At 33.7% G+C, this 19,854-nt stretch overlaps 1 protein-coding gene across 1 annotated transcript; it reads left to right on the top strand.

The window, feature by feature from the left end:
- The first annotated feature begins 16,073 nt into the window (after window positions 1-16,073).
- Window positions 16,074-18,154, top strand: LOC141707363 (putative aquaporin PIP2-1). The gene is made up of 4 exons (XM_074510488.1): window positions 16,074-16,433; window positions 17,130-17,425; window positions 17,544-17,684; window positions 17,776-18,154. The coding sequence occupies exons 1-4, from the start codon at window positions 16,139-16,141 to the stop codon at window positions 17,887-17,889; spliced, it is 846 nt and encodes a 281-aa protein (XP_074366589.1). The 5' UTR covers window positions 16,074-16,138; the 3' UTR covers window positions 17,890-18,154.
- Window positions 18,155-19,854: the final 1,700 nt, after the last annotated feature.

The raw sequence follows: 19,854 nt of genomic DNA, 5'->3' as shown, positions 1-19,854 counted from the left end.
TTACAGTAGTGTGTAGTGTGTATCAGTAGACTTTTGGGTTGTATTTATAGACTAGCTATGATGACTAGTGAGTAGGTTGTTGTACCCTTTTGCTTTTACTTCCGAAGCGTCTTTACGCTTGTAGTACCCAAAACTTTTGATCTATATATATCAGTACCTTTTTCCTTTCCAGCACTGTCATTTATTTTATTGCACCTGTTTTATTTTACCTTATTTATTGTACCAGTTATAACCCTGTGATACCATATACCCTATTTTCCATAACTGTTTATATTCTGTAAAGAAGCATGCAATTTACTTAGTTGAACTGTTACAACCGTTTTCAAAAAGAGATATTTCTGTTTTACAGAACTTTTCTTTTATGCAAAGAATTTAATTTAAAAGCTAAATAAGTTGTTTGATTCTTTACAGAAAATGCCTCCCAGAAGAAATACCCGCACCAACACCCAGAATGAAGAAACCAACAACAACAATAATAACAACCAAGATGATACAAACCAGAATGCAAACCCAGGACCTATAGACCCAGCAATAGCCCAGATTCTTCAAATCTTGGCCCAATAAACAGTTCACCTAGCACAACAACAATAAAGACAGACCAATCCTCAGGTAACTTTCAAAACTTTTCAGGCAGTAAACCCACCAGAATTCAAGGGTTCCTTAGAACCGATCGAAGCAAATGTTTGGTTAAAGGAGATAGAGAAGGCATTTGCCTTGGTAAAAGTAAAGGACGAACAAAAGGTTGAGTTTACAAGTTACTATTTGAAGAATGAGGCCACCTATTGGTGGGAGTTGGTGAAGACATTGGAAGGTACAGATGTTATTACTTGGGAGAGGTTTAAAGAATTGTTTTTAGAAAAGTATTTTCCTCAGTTTGTCCAGGATCAGATGGAGTTGAAGTTTTTAGAACTAAAGCAAGGAAACATGTCGGTGACAGATTATGAGAGTAAGTTTGAGGAATTGTCAAGGTATGTGCCGTCGTATGTGGATACTGACAGGAAGAAGGCTAAAAGATTCCAGCAAGGTTTGAAACCATGGATCAGAGGGAAGGTAGCCATTTTTGAATTGGATACCTATGCAAGAGTTGTACAGAAGGATATGATCGCAGAGACAGAGAGTGAGATGTCACAAAAGGAGAAAGAAAGCAAGAAAAGAAAATTTGAAGGGAATGAAGGCCAGTCACAACCAGGGAAGTTTCCAAATTTTAAGAAGGGCAAGTTTCAGCCAGGAAGAAATTTTAATTTCAAGAAATAAAATGCAGGCGACGGAAGCCAGGGCAACCGTCCAGTTAATGTGAATCAACCAAATCAGTTGAGGTTAAATTTTCCAGATTGCCAGGTATGTGGAAAGAAACATGGAGGAGTTTGTAATAAGTTGAATGTAGTTTGTTTCAAGCGCAATCAGAAAGGGCACTATTCAAGGGAGTGCCGAAATCAGCCAGCAAGAGAGCCAACAAATAAGGATCAGCCTATCCGGAATCCAGCAGTGAAGGTTCTAGCCATTGGATTTACGTGCTTTAAATGTGGGAAGCCAGGACATATAGCCAGGGATTGCAAGACGCCAGCCCCAGTCAGTAATGCATTAAGGATTATGGGATCTACTCCAGCAATGAATGAGACTCCAAGGGCTAGAGTTTTTGACATGTCTGTGAAGGATGCTATCCAGGATACGGATGTCGTGGCAGGTACGCTTAATGTGAATTCTTTATGTGCCAAAGTGTTAATAGATTCGGAAGCAACTCGATCGTTTGTTTCATAAGACCTTGTTAGTAAGTTAAATTATCCAGTTGAGTATTTAAATGAAATAATGATTGTGGAATTAGCAAATCAGGAACGTGTATCTGTTAATCAAGTTTGTGGGAATTGTGAGATTGAGATTTCTGGTAGTAAGTTTTGTGTAGATTTGATACCATTTAAGTTAGGAGAATTTGACGTTATCTTATGAATGGATTGGTTATCTAAACACGATGCCCAGATAGATTGTCGAAATAAGAAGGTAATGGTGAAGACGCCAGACGAAAGAATAGTAACGTTCAAGGGCCAGAAACAAGTAAAGAAGTTCTTAACGATGATTCAAGCCAAGAAGTTACTACGGCAAGGATGTGAGCATTTCGTGGCATATGTGATTGACAGAAGTCAGGAGCCAGCAAGACTTGAAGATATTCCAGTAGTGAATGAATTTCCAGACGTGTTTCCCGATGAGTTACCAGGACTTCCTCCAGATAGAGAAATTGAGTTTGCAATCGACTTGGCACCTGGAACAGAACCGGTATCCAAGGCCCCGTATAGAATGGCGCCCGTTGAGATGAAAGAGCTAGCGAAGCAATTGCAAGAGCTGTTAGAAAAAGGAGTAATCAGACCTAGTGTATCCCCGTGGGGAGCCCCGGTATTATTTGTCAAGAAGAAAGATGGAAGCATGAGACTGTGCATCGACTATAGGGAGCTCAACAAGCTTACAATCAAGAATAAGTATCCGTTACCCAGAATTGACGATCTATTTGACCAATTGAAGGGAGCCAAGTTTTTCTCCAAGATTGACTTAAGATCGGGATATCATCAACTGAAGATTAAGCCAGAAGATATACCGAAGACAGCTTTCAGAATAAGGTATGGACATTACGAATTTTTAGTGATGTCTTTTGGATTGACCAATGCCCCGGTAGCGTTTATGGACCTGATGAATAGAATCTTCAAGGAATACTTGGACAAGTTCGTTATTGTATTTATAGACGATATTTTGATTTATTCAAAGGCGGAAGGGGATCATGCGGAACATTTGAGAATAGCTTTGGAGATTTTAAGGAAAAAGAAGTTATATGCTAAATTCTCGAAGTGTGAGTTTTGGTTACAGGAGGTTCAGTTCTTAGGACACATAGTCAGTAATGAAGGGATCAAAGTGGACCCAGCAAAGATTGAGGCAACTACAAACTGGGAAAGACCAAGAACACCCACTGAGGTAAGAAGTTTTTTGGGATTAGCGGGATATTATCGTCGATTCGTTCAAAAATTTTCAAGGATTGCAACACCATTGACAAAGCTCACGGAAGAATGAAAAGTTTATATGGAACGACAAGTGCGAAGGAAGTTTTCAGGAATTGAAGCAACGATTAATCACGGCACCTGTTTTGTCACTTCCAGACGATCAAGGGAATTTCGTAATTTATAGCGATGCTTCTCATAAGGGACTAGGATGTGTTCTGATGCAACACAATAAAGTGACTGCGTATTCGTCAAGGCAATTGAAACCACACGAACAGAAATATCCTACTCATGATTTGGAGTTAGCAGCCATAGTTTTGCTTTGAAGATTTGGAGACATTATCTGTATGGAGAAAAGTGTGAGATTTACACGGATCACAAAAGTTTGAAGTACATATTTACACAGAAGGAGGTTAATATGAGGCAAAGGAGATGGTTAGAATTGATTAAGGATTACGACTACTCGGTTAATTATCATTCCGGTAAAGCAAACATTGTAGCAGACGCGTTGAGTTGAAAAGAAAAGTTAAATGTATTATCAGTACCCGAAGAGATATATAAGGAATTTTAGAAATTGGAATTGGAGATTAGAGTTTACAAGCTTGATGAAGCAAAAGTGTATAGTATGACTTTTCAGCCGGAGTTGCTAGAGAAAATAAAGAAGTGTCAGGAAGATGTAATGGATCAAGATATAAATCGTTTGGTAGGTGAGGAATTGTGCACGCAGAAGGATGATCAAGGTATTCTTAGGTTTTCTTCAAGAATTTGGATTCCCCCGGTGACGGAGTTGAAGAATGAAATTTTATAGGAAGCACATAATTCAAGGTATTCAATCCATCCAGGGAGTACCAAACTGTACGGAGATTTAAAGGAGAATTATTGGTGGCCAGACATGAAGAGGAAAATTGTGGAATGGGTTAGCAGATGTTATACATGTCAGAGAGTTAAAGCAGAGCATCAGAGACCAAGTGGATTGCTACAGCCATTGGAGATTCCAGAGTGGAAGTGGGAACATATTGCCATGGATTTCATCGTTGGATTACCAAGGACAAGGGCTAATCATGATGCCATTTGGGTTATAGTGGATAGACTTACCAAGTCAGCTCATTTTCTGCCTATAAATGAAAGATTTTCGCTCGACAAGTTGGTCCATATGTACCTGAAGGAAATTGTATTTTGTCACGGAGTCCCGGTGTCTATCGTATCTGATCGAGATCCAAGATTTAATTCAAGATTTTGGAAAAGTTTTCAAGAATGTTTGGGAACAAGACTGAATATGAGTACAGCTTACCACCCACAGACGGACGGCCAAAGTGAAAGAACAATCCAGACAATCGAGAACATGTTACGTGTTTGTGCTATTGATTTCAAAGGAAGTTGGGACGAGCATTTACCTCTGGTAGAGTTTGCTTATAATAACAGTTATCACACCAGTATTAGGATGCCACCCTATGAAGCCCTTTATGGACGTAAATGTAGATCTCCAGTGTATTGGGACGAAGTAGGAGAACGCAAGATACTTGGACCTGAATTAGTGCAGCAGACAAAAGAAGTTGTTGAAGTTATCCAGAAAAGATTGATAGCAGCACAGGACCGTCAAAGGAAATATGCAGACTAGTCAAGGAAAGACATGGAATTCGAAGAAGGAAGCTTGGTATTACTGAAAGTATCACCGTGGAAGGGACTAACGAGGTTTGGAAAGAAAGGAAAGCTGAGCCCAAGATATGTCGGACCTTTTGAGATTCTAAAGCGCGTTGGCAAAGTAGCTTATGAATTGGCGTTACCTCCGCACATGGAGCATATTCACAATGTTTTTCACGTATCAATGCTTAAGAAGTATAATCCAGACTCCAGGCATGTAATAGAATATGAGCCAATAGAGCTTCAGGCAAATTTGTCATATGTAGAGAGTCCGATAGAGATTCTAGAGGAAAGAGAGAAGGTATTGAGGAATAAAGTGGTAAAGCTAGTAAGAGTGTTATGGAGAAACCCAAAGGTTTAAGAGTCAACCTGGGAGTTAGAAAATGATATGAGAGAAAAGTACCCTCATTTGTTTTCTTAGGAGATTCTGAGGACATAATCCTTTTAAGGAGGGAAGGATGTAATATTCGGGATATATCGTGTAATTATTTTTGCTAATAAATAATTATTATATGTGTTCAGTATTTATTCTGTGAATTATTTGTTAAGTGTTAAATGTGTTTGGATGTTTAAAAATATTATTAATTGAGTATTTTAATTTTTATATGTCCAAAATAAAATATAGATAATTGTCATATCTTCCGAATTATTTTTATGTTGATTTATAAATTTATAGGAATCATATGAATTTCATAAAATCTTTTTCCGGATATTTAAAATCTATTTTATAAAAACGGGAACCAACCGACGTCATCCGTGGTTACGTTTTTGGAACCCGAAACTCTTCCGAGAACTCCTTCCTAACCTAATTGTAATATTCCGAGCATATTCCATGTTTCGACTTTTTCGATCCGGCGTACGGTTTGTCCTGCGCGGGTCCCGACGCAATATTTTCGATACAATATTCGTCTCGGTAAATCAATAAAACTCGTATTTTCGATAAATGGGAGCTTATTATTAAACTATCTCAATTATCACCTCATAATACGTGTAACCAAGCGCTGAGACCAAGACCGCAGTACAAATTGTACTGATTTGGATAATTATCCCGAAAACCGATATCGTTTGTATCAGTTTATACAAATAAATGTACCGTTTTATATCCGGAATGATCCAACGGGATACTAATTTTCCGTAATTATAAATAGCCTTTACCGTATTTTATTTCATATCAAAAATCATTTGCAGTCAGTAATTATATAAATTTCCAGAGAAAATTCATATATTCATAAACCTTTCTGAGAATCAAACCAACAATCGGAGGTGTTATCGGAGTCCGTTTGAAAAGCTCGAGTACTCAAAATGAAGGCCTTGAGGTGTTCTATCAGATTCTGTGTTCCAAATCACTACAGAAATCAAGGTTTATTTTCTGAAAAATTATTAATTTTTGAATTAATTTTATTAAAAGTATGAATTTTTGTTTGGATGATTGTTTGTATGAGTTGATGCTTGCATGTTGTAGAGATTGTTTTCCTGATGATTTTCATATGTCATACGTCTGATTTGGAGTTCAATAACATGCTCAAAAGTGGGTTTAATTCTCGAATTTTAAAATTAGGGTTTATAACCCGTATGAATGTTTTCAATTGAAATTTGGGGCTTTTTGATTTAGGGGTTATTAGCTGTTAATTTATAGTGGATTATGTTCCTTATAAAATTTGCAATTGATTGGTATATAGCTCGTTAATAGAGGATTAGTGAATCGAAGGGAGTTGTGTTTTGAAGATTTTCGATGTTCGCCGGAAACCGGCAATGTTCTTGGTCATTTTCCGGCCAGAACAGGGATGATTGATGTGTTTTGATTGCATGAATAAGTTCCTGGTGATGTGTAGATCGTATCTGGAGGTGTTGGTGGGGTGAGGACGCCGGGATCGTCTTCTCCGGCGAGATATAACTTTTCTGGCGACCCCCTGTAAAATTACAGTTTAGTACCTTATCTTTTGGGGAAGAAACAGTTAGGTCCCTGAGGTTTCCAGAACTTGCAAATTTTGGATTCTTGTTTTAAAAATATTCAAAAATCATATTTCCTATTTATTTTTATTATAAAAATTCGATTTTAATTTCTGAAAATTCCAAAAATTATTATTTTGATTCCAAAAATTATATTTAATTCAAAAATAAATTTGAATTAATTAGTTAATTTATTTCAGTTAATTTTTAATTGATTAATTAGTCAATTAATTCAAAAATTATTTGATTAATTGATTTAATTAATTATTAATTGATTTTAATTAATTATTTAATTAGATTTAATTATTTAAAAATGATTTAAAAATTCCGAAAAATAGTTTCGAGTTTTAAAATATTATTTTAAATTGTTTCAAGGCTCGATAATTATTATAAAATTGTTTTGAAGCCAGAATTGGCCAACCGAACCCTGTTTACTACTTCGAAATTGATTCAACGATCTGTTTTAATTCCGAAAAATGTTTTAAAAATCATTTTAAATATCCAAAAGCTTGTTTATGACCCGAGACTTCTTTATAAACGTTATATCATTGATTATGTGATGTGTTATGTTCTATATGTGACATGATTGGTTAACTGTCGGTCTATGTATTCGATGTTACTTGTTTATTGCGTAAATTTCAATCCGTTAATCGGATTTGGGCGAAACGAAGGGTAGATAGAAGTATGTGTCGAATAGAATTGTGTGAGTTGAATATTTATATATGCTTATGATATGTGAGCAGAAGAGGCAAGGCGTAGGAAAGGGAAACATGTAGTCGAGGATTAAGACAGTGGTGATTGAAAGCGAGTGCAGTATAGTAAGCTAGTACCAGGCAAGTGTTCTGAACTTTCTCAAGATATTGTAGTGATTGATAGTCCTATTTTATATTGCAAGTGCTTTGAAGCACTGAACCCTAAACCCTGGTTCCAGTTATTGATCTTGAGCCGTAAACCTTATTCTTTCTAAACCATTGATTGTTGTGCACCCAGATACAATACTGCTCCACAAATACATACAAACTAAATATCAAACATTGAACCAGATTACTCAAACCATTGTATCCTATACTTTGAAAGGCCAAATCCTTGAAACATTATTTCTTTTGCTATCCAATTCTTTCATTACCTAGCATCCATGTTTTAAAACTTCCATATTAATCCCTATGCAGATTGAAACCATTTTCATTATTGAACGTCCAATGTTGTTAATGATGCTGTTTATTTTTTATTACTGCTTATTCTGTTATTATGTTAGAATTGGATTATTTTTATAAAATTGTGGACCAGATTCGTGGTCAGACCATATAATGGTCAAGTTAGGCCAATGTGTGCCTTGGATCCAGTAGTTAGAGCAGTGCTGTGTGCTTTGCTCGGGGTTAGTGCGTGACTGATCAGCAGCCTAACCTTGGTTTTTAAAATGAAAGTATAATATCCAATTCCAAATCATAATTCATTGTTCACTTGATATCGTAACCATTTCCACCTGATGATCATTATTCTCAGTTTTGTCATTGTGACTTGCTGAGCTAGTTAGCTCATTTGTGCGATGTTGTTTATGTTCTTTTCCAGTTAAGAAGGAACAGGTTGGTAACGAGGATCCCCAGTCCAGCGTGAGAGCTAGGGGTTCAGGTTGATCGAGCTAAGCTAGTAGGCTTCTTTTGGGATAATTTGAGTTTGTAAAAGTTTGTAATAATGTTTAATACTCAGTGTTGAGTTGGAATAGTTGGGATTTGAACGGTTTGTATTATAAGTGTGTGTTTGGCTTGTGTGCATACTTTAACCTGTTGCGGTCCGTGGTAGTTGGTAAGTAGGGTCACTGCATATTATTATTATCTTTGTTATAAGCAGGTTATTGATAAGGTGTGTGTGTGTGGACCCCAAACTTCTGACCCGGGTTTGGAGGGCGCCACAAAAGCCTTGAACACAGGTGACCCAACCTTTTTCAGCATTGCTGGAACATTTTCATTCTCTGTTGCTTTTCCTTTGTCCCTTATGTTTTTATTTTTGCTGTTCAAGGCATCATAATCAAGACCAATAACAATGTTTACAAATGGTTTGCTTTTCTCATGGTACTGACCAACCAATTTAGATACATTTTTGAAGGACTTCAACTTTATTTCACTTTTCTCCAGTTTTTCCCTTAGCACAGCCTCAATTTCATTTGCACACTTGAGCTTGTTCTTCAGATAACCATTTTCTTGTTTCAAGGCATCAAGCTCCACTATCAACAATTTAGTTCCTTGGTTTTCATTCTCAAGCTTCTCATTCAACTTTGTTAATCTGCTAACTTCTTCATTAGCAGCAACCATTCTTATGTGGATAGGAAACATTTCTGTGCTCATCTTCTCAACAGTTTCCTTATATTGATTCACATTTAAATCAATGGAGGTAAGAGTTGGTACATGTGATTTAGATGAGGATGATTCTCCTTTCTCCAAGGCCATGAGTGCATAGTTTCCAAGTTCTTCATCTTCATCATTTTCAGAGTCATCCCAACTTTTACCTTCTGCAATATAAGCTTTGCTTTGCTGTTTCCTCAGAAGAGCTTCATACTTTACTTCAAGTTCAAGATAAGCTCTATCTTTCTTTGCCTTCTTGGGTTTCCTGCATTCTGTAGTAAAGTGGCCTAGTTCATCATAATTGAAGCACCTTATCTTAGATCTGTCAACAAATCCAGTTTTGTAGCCATTCTTGCTATCAAAATTATACTTCCCTTTTTTCTTCCGGCTACTGTCTTTGTTGAAAGACTGTCCTTTATTCTTGAAGTATCTTGGCTTCTTTACTCTAATATTATAGAATTTCCTAGCCAAATAGGCCATTGACTGATCTAGCTCATCCAGTTCTTCAAGAGTATAGAACTCATCCTTTTCCAATTCCAGATTGACTTGTTCCTATGAATCATTTGTTATTTTCTCACTTGTTGAGGCAACTGGAGTTTGAGATCTTGGTTTATCATTGGATGTTTGACTTTCATTTACAATTAAAGAACTTGAGCCATCCACAACATGTCCTTGACCAGATCTCAATGATTGTCTTTGAATCATCTCTAGTTCATATGTTTTGAGAATTCCATATAGAACTTTCAGTGTTATTTTGCTTAAGTCTCTTCCTTCCCTGATTGCTGAGTTTTTCTGTTACAAATGATCAGGAAGAGTAAGCAAGAACTTTAGATTCACTTCTTCAGCTTCATAGTATTTGTCATGAAGTTGCAAGTCATTTATCAGCTTATTGAATCTTTCTAACACATCAGTACTGCTTTTCTTTGTCTTAGCCATGAAACCTCATAATGTGAAATCAGTATCCTTCTTTGATTTGATCTAACTTTCTCAGTTCCCTCACAGAGTATCTTAATCTTTTCTCATATTTGCTTGACAGTGTCACAATTGACAATGTTGTTGTACATTACATTGTCAAGTGACTCAATCAAAATTAATTGCAAGCTGCTATCCATGGAAACTTTCTCTTTTTCAGGATCAGTATACTCAGCAGGATCTTTTGGAGCATAAAGAGCTGGGATAATCCTGTCTCCATATGTAGATTCCTCAATTCTAACCGTAGGAATAAAAGGTCCATCCTTGAGGATCTGAATGTAGAGTGGATTGGCCATCTTGATAAACAACATCATTTTCTTTTTACAAAGAGTGTAGTTAGCTTTGTCAAAGGTAGGAATTTTGATGCTACTGATTTTCTGTGTATTCATTCTTCCAAGATCTTGAATCTGTTTACGTTCAGATTTTGCTATGATACCACTTGTTAGGAAATGAATAACACACGGAGGGGGGGGTGAATGTGTTTTACTATTTTTGAGCTTTTCTTGAATGTTTATGGTTGAACAAAGTAAATTAATTCTTGTAGTGAAATGTGTTCATGCAGAATTTAAACTTGCAGAAAAATAAAGAACACAGATCTTCAAAACTCACTTAATTTTATATTAAAATTAAAACTGTTTTGCTACAAAATTTTTAGGCTCTTTGTTGATAAAGAGCTTAGCTTCTCCTTGAGAGTGTTACAAGGAATTTGATCTAAATTGTTACAACTGACTAAGGACCGGTGTTAACTTTGTAACTCAGTTAACTGCTGGTTTACACAGTGTATAATAAGACATGCTATTAGCTTTTCTGAACTGTCATTTGTCATTTCTATTTATAGAAAAGCAGATATTCCATTTATGGCTTAGCATATCTTTAGCATCCCGTGTTCACTTTAATCTTCCTTTGTCAGTTAATCTTTACCATTGATCTTGCACATTCTTCAAGCTGCTTTTTGTAGACTTGTCATCTAGCTGTTGGATTGTTTGTTGATTGTTTATCTTGGATATTGAACTGATCTGCAACCTTGTACTTTGAGATTGTACATCGAGATATCCAGTTTAGGCCTATAGAACACTTGACATCTTGATAAGTATATTGGCTTATCGAGATCTCTAGTACTCTATATTTAGTTTGGCTTGTAGAGGTCTTCAGTTCTCTATAAGAGAATTTTGGCTTGTCGAGATCTCTAGTCTTCACATCTTCACTTTGGCTTATCGATAACTCTTAGTTCTCTAGTGGCTTCTTGACTTGTCGATTTCTCAGAGTTCTCTAGTCAAATTAACTTGTCAAAATCTCAGAGTCCTCTAGTGAATTTTAACTTGTCGATATCTCTGAGTTCTCTAGTGAATTTTGACTTATCGATATCTCTGAGTTCTCTAGTGGAACTTGACTTATTGATAACTCAGAGTTTTCTAATTAATGTAGACTTGTCTATAACTCTGGGTTCTCTAGTAAAGAAATAACTTGTCGATATCTCCAATCTTCATGTCTTCAATTTGGCTTGTCGATATCTTTCTGAGTTCTCTAGTAGCTTTCCTGACCTCTCGATAAGCCATTCTGGAGTTCTCGAATGACTTCTCTATAACATCAAATCTGTGACTTGTGGAGATCTTGACTTAGAGTATTTTTCTCCAAACAGATTTATTCAACTCCAAGCTTCTTCAAAAATTTTCTGAGGCATGATCTTCTTGATCTTCTTGATCTTCTTTCAGATAGAATCCTTAGGCTTGATACTGTTTCAGAAAAAAGACTCCAGTCTGCTCCTTTGCATTTTTACAGACTTTAAGTGTTACAAGTACAAAATACAGACTAAGATAACAACACAACTTACTTAAGTTTGATCCTAAACTTAACTGATTACCACAAATAACAGTTTATTAATCTCCTCCTCAGATCAGATGTCCATTTGGCTTGCTTCATACTTTGATCAGGGACACTAATAATATTGTTATCTCTGGTGATCTTTGATATCATCATTATTTTTTACAAAACTTAAAACAGGCAAAAATGCTAACCACAGTGGATTATAATATCGAAAAAAGGTAAATTTAGGCCGAGTACAAAAAGGAAACGTCATGCATGATCTTTCTTTTGCAGCGGTGAAAAACAAAATAAAAAAAAAATCTGACGAAATTAATAGCTGTGCATTATGATTAGTTGACAATTATTTATCTAACCTTCTAATAATATTACTAATAAACTTATAATATACTAATAAATAAACAAATGATATGTTTATAAAATAAGTTATCCTTGTTCATAGAATTATTTGAATTCAACTAACCTCTGGATTAATAATGCTCTCAATTCTGGGAAAAGGACATGTAATGCTGATTATGTGACACATGGTGCATCTTTAACCCACTAAAACTCCATAATCACAAAGTAAACATCAAAGACCGTACGTTAATCAATTATTTAATATGTCATCGCGTTTAAATATTTATAAATCCTTCCTAATTTACAGATGAATTATTAATCAAATTTCCCAATAGGTTGGCTGTATTTCTATGGTTTGAAAATAAAATATGTGGGTGAGAAGGATGTATAGCAATGGGCGGTGGACATTTTGTTAAAGATGGTCGGTTCACTATGATAGCAACACACTTCTATTTACAAATGACAAAAAATTTACTAACAGTTTCTTCATATCTTTTTATCAAAAAAAATAAAGTTAAGGCCGCTCATATTATACCTTACTCTTCCCGAACCGCTTATATTTATACCCTAAAAGAATAAAAATCCTTAAGTTAAATTTAAGAAATTTTTAAGATAATGGATCACTTAAGTGTATTATATTTGTTATTAAATTATTTACTTTTGTAATTCAAAGACATGTACAATATATAATAAATAAATATTTATTAATAGATATTTAGAATTACTTGTTTACATCTATTTGGGTTGACATTAAAAAGATATCCCGAGGCTAATTTTAGAATTATTATTCTTCTATTCTATTCTACCGAACACTGTTTTATGCCATAGAATGATAGGTATTGTCCGTGATTGATTGATTGATTGATTGATTTTATATTTATATGGTTATATTTAACTGCTTTCCGTAATCAAATTAAAACATATTTACAAAATTTTATGTAGATTTTTTATATGAATTTAAGGTTTCAATTATCTCGTGATGGCTTTTTGTAGGGGTGTAATTCGAACCGAGCCGGCTCGAACTCGACTTGAACTCGACTCGATAAATTGAGCTCGACTCGACTCGAACTCGTCATCGAGTTCGAGGTCGAACAAATTTTCTGACTCGATAAAAAACTCGAGTTGAGTCGAGTTTTTTTGAGCTCGACTCGAGATCGACTCAATAAACTCGAACTCGAACTCAAACTCGACTCGACTCGAACTCGAGCTCGATTACCTTTTTTTATAAATATTTACGTTTTTGCTAATATATGTGTCATTCAATTGTCTAATAAAATTAGTTTTACATACTAATTTACTAGTGTTTCATAATATATCGACATTATTTCGTTTTATTATATTTGGTAAAAATTTTGAATTGAATTATTTTGTTAAAATATATTTAATTATTTTTTTATAGTTAAATGTTAAAAAATATAAGCTTAATTTATGTATTTTTGAAAAATTCAACTCTAATCAGTTTAAATATACGATAAGTGTTATCTTAATTTTAAAATGAAATAACTTAATAACTTCATTTTCGTTAACACAATTAATTTTAGGGGTTTTTTCAAAAATATCTAAGTTATAATTTTTTTTGTAAAAGTACGGTGCAAATGGAATAAACTCGAAAACTCTTTTAAGAACTCGAAAACTCGATTAAAAAACTCGAAAACTCGGGAGTAGCTCGAACTCGACAATCTATTTCCCATCTTTCATGAATAACATTTCAGCTCCGGGGGGAGAGGCCTAGTACATGTGCGTTTTCAGCAAGATATCAAAATTTCGGATATCATTTATTTGCATGTATCTATAAATTGTTGAAATGTTGTCCATATGCATACAAATACAAGCATGTTCAGGGGTCTGCTTTACAGTTATTGTGAGGTGTAAGTGTCTGGTAAATTGATCTGTCAAATCCCTTTCTCTGTCAGATCCTATCTGGCAATGCTTTCCTTATCCAACCCTGACAACAATTATTTTTTAGCCATTTTTTTATATTGTATTAATCATAAATACCGACCTAATTATTTAGAAGAGGGTCTTTCAACTTTAAGAAGGATAAGCATTAGCAGTTACGTGCAAATTTATACAAGTAAATCAGCTGGTTAGGATGTAAACAAGCTATATATGGCAGAGTTAAGTTTTATCTTTAAACGAGTTGAGCTTTAACTTTCTTTCTTGACGAATAAAATATGTTTGAACTTCAGCTTATTTATGAATCGAGCCCCACCCAAGTTTTATCAAAAAAAAAATTGAGACGAATTCGAGTCCTGTTGTGAACAGTAACATTTAATTTAAAAAAATAGTTAAAACCCTTTTATATCAACTTATTATGTGTTTGCATATAACTGAAACTCAAATTTTAATTTATTATCCCTAAATAATCCAAATAAATCCTGAATTAAATTATTGGATGTAATTTTAAACATAAAATGTTAGGAATATTATTAAAAACAAACATAATTATTTTTCTTCGAGTTTTTTAACGACTGAGTTCGAGCTGAACCAATTCGAACCGATCTTGAGTCGCACATGTTAAAACTCAGCTCAAGCTCGTTAACCTTAACACACACGTTTTCAGGTTCGAACTCGAGTTCGAGTTCTTAATAAATCGAGTTTTTATCGAGCTAAACTCGAGCTCCTCATGAACAGGTAAGTTCGTTTACGGCTATTGCGGTACAGTAATTGTTCTTTAAATAAACAATCCAAGAAGTTGGCTGATTAAAAAATTAGTGCTCATTTGCTTACTGACTGAGTACTGATACCGGATTTGTACTCTGTATGATTCTGCAAAAATAAATGTAAGTTTCAGTATATTTAATCAAATAAAAAAATTGGCGGAACCAGACATTTGAATTTTATTTGGCTTGATTTGATTGAGCGGTACTCCCTGTGTCCCATTCAATTCTATAAGTTATTTTTCGACACGTTTTTTAATGCTCATTTAAAACATAAGTTCACAATATTTTTAAATTATTTTTTTCTGAATAAAAGTTTCATTTTTAGACTTTTATTCAAAAAAAAATGAAAAAAATATTATCAAAACTATAGGACAAAGGTAGTACCATCTTTCCATCTAACTAAATTCACAGAGTAAGCACTACTAGTAGCTAGCTTTCATCTTGTAGCAGTTGTGTGTTCTGGTAAATTTACAGTAGCCTGCAATCACGTTTTACATGGTCAGCCTCTGCAAGTGTGCCAAACACATTCGCAAATTAATCCGTTGTGATTCACGCATATGCTTTGATCAGGAGTTATATATCATTACATAACGGCTCATTTCATAGACTGTACAACACAAAACACTTATTTTAACAAAAGGAATATAACTACTATGGGTATATTTGGCGACCAGCAAATAAGTGGCTTATTAGCTTATAAGTCTGTAAATACTTATCGATGAGTTTTTGTCGACCCAATTTATAAGTCGAATTTATAATCTATAAGCTGATAAATTAAATGTTAGTAACGACGTACTTATTTTCAACTTATTTTGATTTTTTACTTTTTTATTAATTTTAGTTTTTAAATTTATGTTTTTAAATATTAAGTTAATTTAAAAGTCATGAATTAAGATAGTCATATTTAAAAATTATTTATTTTACTTCATTTAAGTTAAAAAAAAATTGACTTATAAGTAAAATTAACCAAACACTTACCTAATTTATAAGTATTATCTACTTATCACTTTTAAGTCATTTATTAATTTTAAGTTATAAGTTATTTATTTTAAAATTTCTCAAACGGGTACTATAAATTAAGGAAAGTAAAAAGTTGAAAAAAATCAAAAATTAACGCAAGAGCCGTTGGCATGTACATGTAGCTAGACTATAGGGGGACCGTGCTACAACTTAATTTTCTTACTAAATTTTAATTAGGATGGGCGGCAAAACATCCCTTTTAATTATGTTTAATTACTAACAAAAAACATTAATTAATTTATAAAAGCCTATAATAATGAAAAATGATTAGTAAAGGATGAGGTAGGGTTACACACTTGATCATTATTTCTCCTCACTTTCTCCCCATAAATACTAACACCTCTCCTTCTCGTCCACTCACACTCCACTACTCTATCTCTCTCTCTCTCTACACAAAACAAAACAAAAAAAAAGGATGGGAAAAGAAGAAGTTGCAGAGCCGGTTCATGAGTATTCCGGCAAGGACTACCAGGACCCACCGCCGGCAGATTTTATTGGGATTGATGACTTGGGTAAATGGTCATTTTACAGAGCTCTCATAGCTGAGTTTATAGCCACCTTACTGTTTCTTTACATTACTGTATTGACTGTTATTGGTTATAAGAGCCAGTCTGCTGATGATCAATGTGGTGGTGTTGGGATTCTTGGGATTGCATGGGCCTTTGGTGGCATGATCTTTGTTCTTGTTTACTGCACCGCCGGTATCTCTGGTCAGTCCTCCCTTAACTTTCCTTTCTTTCCAATTTAGATATATTCCATATACTTGTAAGGGCCTAATCCATGCTAAAACTCGAGCTCAACCCAAAAAATTAGTGATTTTTTATTACCTTGACCGCAGCAAGCTAAATAATCAATAGTAAATTATCAGTTAAAATTTTATTAGTAAATATATTGAGTCCGGAGATCATTTTAAATCTTGGTTCCGCTGATGTTATTAGGTATGTCAAGGTTTATATATTATTTGTTAAGATAACAACTCTACCACCTTCACGTATAGATTAGGGAGTAGTATTACTTAATATGTGTACATGTCGGTAGCTGTCTGTAATTGATTAGACTCCAATAATAGAGCACCGGATTTAGCATATGTTTATCGGACACTTAAATAAACTAGGTATCAGTCAAAAATACATACATTTTTTAACTTATAATTTAACGAGCCCTTGGACTGATTTGTTAGTACCTTCGCAGTCAAAGAATGAACTTCGGTACCTTATTAATTATCAACTCTTCTATGTTAGAGTAAGGGCTTAATATCCATACCAGGCTTATTTTATCGTTCATAAATTGTGCAAATTTATTTGAAAGATAGTGACGTGAGCTACCACCGAAAGCTTTTAAGGACATATTTTTGTTTAAATCTGACAAATCATTTAACTAAACAAATCTCATGTAAAAAACTGCAGGAGGACACATCAACCCAGCAGTAACATTTGGATTGTTCTTGGCAAGAAAAGTGTCACTAATAAGAGCAGTGATGTACATGGTAGCACAGTGTTTAGGTGCAATTTGTGGAGTAGGTTTAGTTAAGGCTTTCCAGAAGTCATACTACAATAGGTATGGTGGTGGGGCTAATGAACTGGCTGATGGCTACAACAAGGGCACTGGTTTGGGGGCTGAAATTATTGGTACTTTTGTTCTTGTCTACACTGTTTTCTCTGCTACTGATCCCAAGAGAAATGCCAGAGATTCTCATGTCCCAGTAAGTTGCACATTTTTTTACTGTTTTTCAGATCATTATTTTGATAATTAATGTAAGTTATCCTAAGCTAGCTTTGCTTCGGATTTGATAAATTTGATATTAATTTTGAAAAATTCAGGTTTTGGCTCCGCTTCCCATTGGATTTGCTGTGTTCATGGTTCACCTTGCAACTATTCCCATCACCGGAACTGGTATTAACCCTGCTAGAAGTTTTGGAGCTGCTGTTATTTACAACAAAGAAAAGGCCTGGGATGATCAAGTAAACACATATAAACTAACTCCTAACAAATAAGTATATAACAATTAAATTTATAAATGTATGCTAATATATATGTTGCAATTATTTTCAGTGGATATTCTGGGTTGGACCCTTCATTGGTGCAGCCATAGCTGCATTCTACCATCAGTACATTCTGAGAGCAGCAGCAATCAAGGCTCTTGGTTCTTTTAGGAGCAATGCCTAGATGTTTTAATCTCTGCACTTGATGATCTCCAATATTTGTGGCATGAGTTGTGTCTCTCTTCCTAGCTCCTTTATAAATATGAAGATAATTCAGCTGGAGGTAGAAGGGGGGATGAACCATGGAATTGTAGATAATTTGGATTTTATTATTATGTTTTCTTTTGTATGAGAATATTAAGTTTGTAATTTTCTGTTTGTTCTACTTGTATTTTCTGTGGTGTTTGTGATCTTATTTCTCCTTTAATAATATTCTCTATCCTTTTCTCTTTTTGTTCTCACTTAAATTATCTACTCAAATAATGTTTCAAAATTCACTAGTATATATCATATATGGTTTGTGTTCTTTAATCTCAAATATCATTAATGTCATATGAACTTGATTGTATTTACTAACTAGATATCGAACTTATCAGACCTATTAACCCACAGTTAGATATCGAATTTATCAAGCTTATTAACACGCAATTGAATCAACAACGATTATATAAATGGAGATTAATTGTAATTTATTGGCAGAACAAGAGGAAGATCATCCTTTTTGTTTTGTAATGTTGGGAGAATAACATTCTTATCTTGATCAATATATATCATATAAAAGATGTGGTGCTAAAGCTGAATGAGTAAATTAATGGTTCATGTGTAGGGAGATCAAGATGAAATGTGCACACGATGTCTTCATACTCTGGAGTGACGATGCTTTTTGTTGTTTAAGATCATAATAGCTGTTGTAGGTGACCGGTCCAGATCAAAAAAGTAAAACAAGAGTTTGTTGGATTCTTATTGTAATGTGTTTCCAATGGAATATAATTGGGTGTCTTGCTTATCTTTAGTTATCTTAATACTCACACTGAGCTAATCAATCTTATCTTCTTTTTATTACTATATAGTTTTTGTTTATCATGCTTCTTTTAAAAATTAGTAGGTAGTGATTTGGCTGCTTCATAATGCACTTTCGTCCTTTAGATTATGGGACATGGTTGGGCTACAAGATACGTCTTTCATACTCTGTTTTCTATGCACGGATTTTTTTTATAATTTTACATAAAAAATTTTAAAATTTTAATCTAAATTTTAATTCTTAAATTTGTCATTTGATATTTCTAAATGACATATCTTCGATTTCTCGATACATCGAAATATGACCAACTTAATTTAATGACAAACTAGTTTAAAACCCGTGCGATGCACAGATTGCACATATACTATTTAATATTATATAATTTCTAGAAAAAAATTGAATTGAATTCTTAAATTTGTCATTTAAAATTTTAAATAATATGATTTCATGAACCAAACGACTAATTAACATTAGAATAATTAAATAAGAGTAATTAAGTAATTTTAGCAATTATTAATCAACTACAAAACTTTTAAATGTTCTGTTTATAGCCCAAGACTCATTATTCCGACTTCTTAAGTCCGGATCAATAAGATAATTTTATTTTAACCCGAAATATCAATTAAAATAATATATAACTTAATATTAATTAGAAGTTAAATTGGTAAAAAAAGAAGTTAAATTTAATATCAATTATAATGATATAGAGTTGTATATGAAATAGAATTTAAATTGTTAGAGTAATTTGACTTCGATATCAATTAGAATTAGAATTAATTGACCTACCAACCGACCAATTAAATTGAGAATAATTAAGTAAGGGTAACTTAGTAATTTCAGTATGTACCGACCGACCGAACACCTACCAAACTTTTAATATTTCGTCTATTATAATATAGTATAGATATATTAATTTATATTCATAACTTTTTTAAGAAGAGTTATCTGGAAAAAGTAATGTTACCCATTTAATGATATATTTTAAGTCATATATTTACGTGTAATAACAATTTTTTTAAATAAAAATTAAGTTAGTTTATATTAATAATATACTAATTATATTTAGTCTGATATTAACTTTTATTCATCTTTATATTAATAGTTTACATTATTTTGTATCAACCCGTG

Source organism: Apium graveolens, chromosome 2 (assembly GCF_009905375.1).
Source record: "Apium graveolens cultivar Ventura chromosome 2, ASM990537v1, whole genome shotgun sequence".
In the NCBI taxonomy this organism is placed as follows: Eukaryota; Viridiplantae; Streptophyta; class Magnoliopsida; order Apiales; family Apiaceae; genus Apium; species Apium graveolens.
Note: the sequence above shows the minus strand (reverse complement) of the source record. Positions and strands in the feature narration are given on the sequence as shown.

What these genes read in the sequence shown, in the direction of transcription:
- LOC141707363 (XM_074510488.1), top strand. Translation starts at nt 16,139, where the DNA reads ATGGGAAAAGAAGAAGTTGCAGAGCCGGTTCATGAGTATTCCGGCAAG. An exon ending in CTGCACCGCCGGTATCTCTG is followed by an intron (nt 16,434 to 17,129) that starts GTCAGTCCTCCC and finishes AAAAAACTGCAG; the next exon opens with GAGGACACATCAACCCAGCA. An exon ending in CCAGAGATTCTCATGTCCCA is followed by an intron (nt 17,426 to 17,543) that starts GTAAGTTGCACA and finishes TGAAAAATTCAG; the next exon opens with GTTTTGGCTCCGCTTCCCAT.